This window comes from Triticum aestivum, chromosome 6B (genome assembly GCF_018294505.1).
Source record: "Triticum aestivum cultivar Chinese Spring chromosome 6B, IWGSC CS RefSeq v2.1, whole genome shotgun sequence".
Lineage (NCBI taxonomy): Eukaryota > Viridiplantae > Streptophyta > Magnoliopsida > Poales > Poaceae > Triticum > Triticum aestivum.
The window spans coordinates 583,063,083-583,065,815 of record NC_057810.1 but is presented as its reverse complement, the minus strand read 5'-3'; the positions used below and the strand labels follow the sequence as shown (position 1 = coordinate 583,065,815).

The following is a 2,733-nucleotide window of genomic DNA, read 5'->3' as shown; positions in this document are numbered from 1 at the left end:
GAAGAGGATGAAATTCAGACGGTTCACCAACTGTGCAAAGAATATCCTGTAAAAGTTGCATTGATCTAGCTTCTTTGGGTATTCCATAAGCTCTTATAGTGGTATAAATGTAATCAAACTTGTAATCCTCTTTCGTCTTGCTCTCATCTTTTGGATCTACCCATTCTAGAAGTAAATTATCTGACCCCAACATCCATGGCTGTCGTGTGAAGACAAACATCATGTCCTCTTGAGAATTAAAATATGCCATGAACAGATTAGTAGATACCTGGGATATTGCATAGAAATGTTGTCTCCAAGCTCGTGCCATGGCTTGATTAATTGTGTGCTCTGAAATCACTGTAGGAGTTCCTGCTGTGCATGCTACTTTCATCAGTAACATATGGGTCTCCTCAATATCCTGGCTCTGTTCCGCTAGTTTGGCTTGTAGACTACATATTCTTGGTGCTGACAGATTCAACGCCTGCAGATTTAGTTCCAGATCAGGCATTCCTTCCACTTCCTGGCTTTGCTGGTGAGAAGCTTCTTCAAGAGGATCCGCTTCCTCTTGAATGATTGGAAAATGATTCAGATCCAACATTGCAGGGATGCCCTTCATTGCAGATCTCAGCTCCTCTCTACTCTGAACTAAGAAGCGGATAGACTCGAGATGGGATTGAAGATTGAAGGAATAGAATAAGAGGAACTGCCGGGAGGAATGGATTGAGAGATGACGGATCTTGAAGAGGCGAATGGATTTTAGGGATTGAGTTAATGGGATTGGATCCAAGCGGTGGGATTGAATCGAGGAAGTGTTCTGGTTAGGACGCGAAAAGTGTAGAAACGGCAAGAAGCCACTCTCCACGTGGGAAAACTGGGAGTACTTCCTAAAACCTATCATTTCAAACTCAACAACATCACGCCTCGCGGCGCAGGTGCATAGTTTTATTACGAGGAACAAACTAGAATTCTCGAGATGACTGGATACATATTTACAACACCATCACGTGTCACGTTCGCGATACATGGACCGGCTTCCAGAAAAAGTGCAGCCGATCTGACTATTGAGACGCAAATCTAGCTAGTTAACGCAAGAAAGGGACTGAATCTGAAGCGTGCTGTTGCCTGCTCCTCCCCGAAATTAAGCGGTGTTCTTCTTCAAGATCCTGTCGAGGACGCCCTCCCTGCTCTGCTCGGGCATTCCCGGCGGGTCCACGCCGACGTCCTTGAGCGTCACAGCCTTCCTCGCCCTGAGAAAGAAACACAAATCATCCAACATCAGTCACGTACGTACACCAACCAAAGCACCACTGTGCGCGCAGGAAGTGATAACCAATGGATGGAAAGAGGAATGGTGAGGTCGTACGGGTAGTCGGTGACGGGGTCGGCGACGCCGGCGGTGAGGGAGCGGTCATCCTGGACGTGGGCGACCTTCCGGAACACGGAGCCGCCGACGAAGCGCTCGGCCTCGTCGAGGGCGAGGTCCGGGTCCGCCACCTCGGGCACCGCCTCGCGCTTGCGCTTGTCGACCCAGACGTTGGGCGCGTGCGCCAGCTGCTGCCGCGCCGTGTGCAGTCCCAGCGCCCCCGCCAGGCCGATCATCCCCAGCGCCACGTACACCGGCACGTAGTCGCCCATGGGCTTGGCCTTGGGCCTCTCGGCGTGCGCCGCCGCGGTGGAGGCCGACCTCCGGAAGTAGCCCTGCAGGGCGGCCGCGCGGAGAGCGGCGGCGGCTCGTGAAGCCATCATGGCTGCTAGCCTGGGGTGTGGTATCAGCAGAGAGTGGCGGCGATCGAGTGTGGTTTGGCTTTCTTTGTGCGAGTGCTTCTTCTGTTTCGCTTTGCGCTGATGGGAGTCTGTGACGGTGGCTTATCTTATAGGGGCGGCTCGGTGGCGTCGTGGCGAGTGGCGAAGCGTCTGGAACGGACGGGGGCAAGGTGGCGACGCGCGGCAGGACGAGGATGCGCCAGCGTGACCCCGCGCTTGAAGAGCACATGCGATCAGTTACGTGTACCTCGTTCCTGCACACGGCCGTATGCATCTGTCATGCAGTTTGTTCTCGATCACTATACGTATTTTTTTTTCTTCGAAAAAAGAGATTAAAACCCTAATCTCTGCATCATTGTGATACACAAAACCATTTTATACGAAGGGATAAATGTCCTCACGTCATTGTCGCCACATTTGACCAGAAAAGCCCCCGACATGGATTTTCATCATGTTTGCCGAGATTAGCATAACAGTAGACAACACCTTCAACAAGGCAATGACACAATTCATCACTGCCGAGCCCAACCAATAAAGTTCACTGCAATAGTTCTTACCCCGGACATGAAGCGTTGTTCTAATCAACATCTTGATTACAGATCATTCGAAAGTTCCCTCGTCAGTACTCCATACCAGAGCCAAAATGCACTAGCAGATTGGTGAGACTCCTTCACACCTTAGAACTCTGCACAACTATCAGGTGGCCGTCCATGTCTCTGCGTGGAATTGGTCGCTGCCACTCCACACCAGTATGAGAGATACCACAACATCCGCCATGTTGCCGGAGCTGCCACCCAGAGCAAGAAGTCAGAGGGAACCACCAGTGTGCCCCTCACTCATCAGCGTGGGACTATATTGCCGGCACCTCAAGCATTCTCGTGCGTTCGCTGCTACCCTCACACAAGACGACAATCCTCTTTGTGTTGACAACGAGTGCATCACACGACCACCATCGTTGTGCTCGCAAATACGCCGACGCACCTTTTG

At 51.7% G+C, this 2,733-nt stretch overlaps 1 protein-coding gene across 1 annotated transcript; it reads right to left on the bottom strand.

Annotated features, from left to right (window-relative positions):
* Positions 1-922: 922 nt before the first annotated feature.
* Positions 923-1,840, bottom strand: LOC123134489 (uncharacterized). Its single transcript, XM_044553741.1, has 2 exons — positions 1,346-1,840; positions 923-1,229 (listed from the first exon to the last, which is right to left on the bottom strand). The coding sequence occupies exons 1-2, from the start codon at positions 1,726-1,728 to the stop codon at positions 1,121-1,123; spliced, it is 492 nt and encodes a 163-aa protein (XP_044409676.1). The 5' UTR covers positions 1,729-1,840; the 3' UTR covers positions 923-1,120.
* Positions 1,841-2,733: the final 893 nt, after the last annotated feature.

Coding starts and splice junctions, on each gene's coding strand:
- LOC123134489 (XM_044553741.1), bottom strand. CDS start 1,728: ATGATGGCTTCACGAGCCGCCGCCGCTCTCCGCGCGGCCGCCCTGCAG. Junction 1,230..1,345: donor GACCCCGTCACCGACTACCC/GTACGACCTCAC, acceptor TTTCTTTCTCAG/GGCGAGGAAGGCTGTGACGC.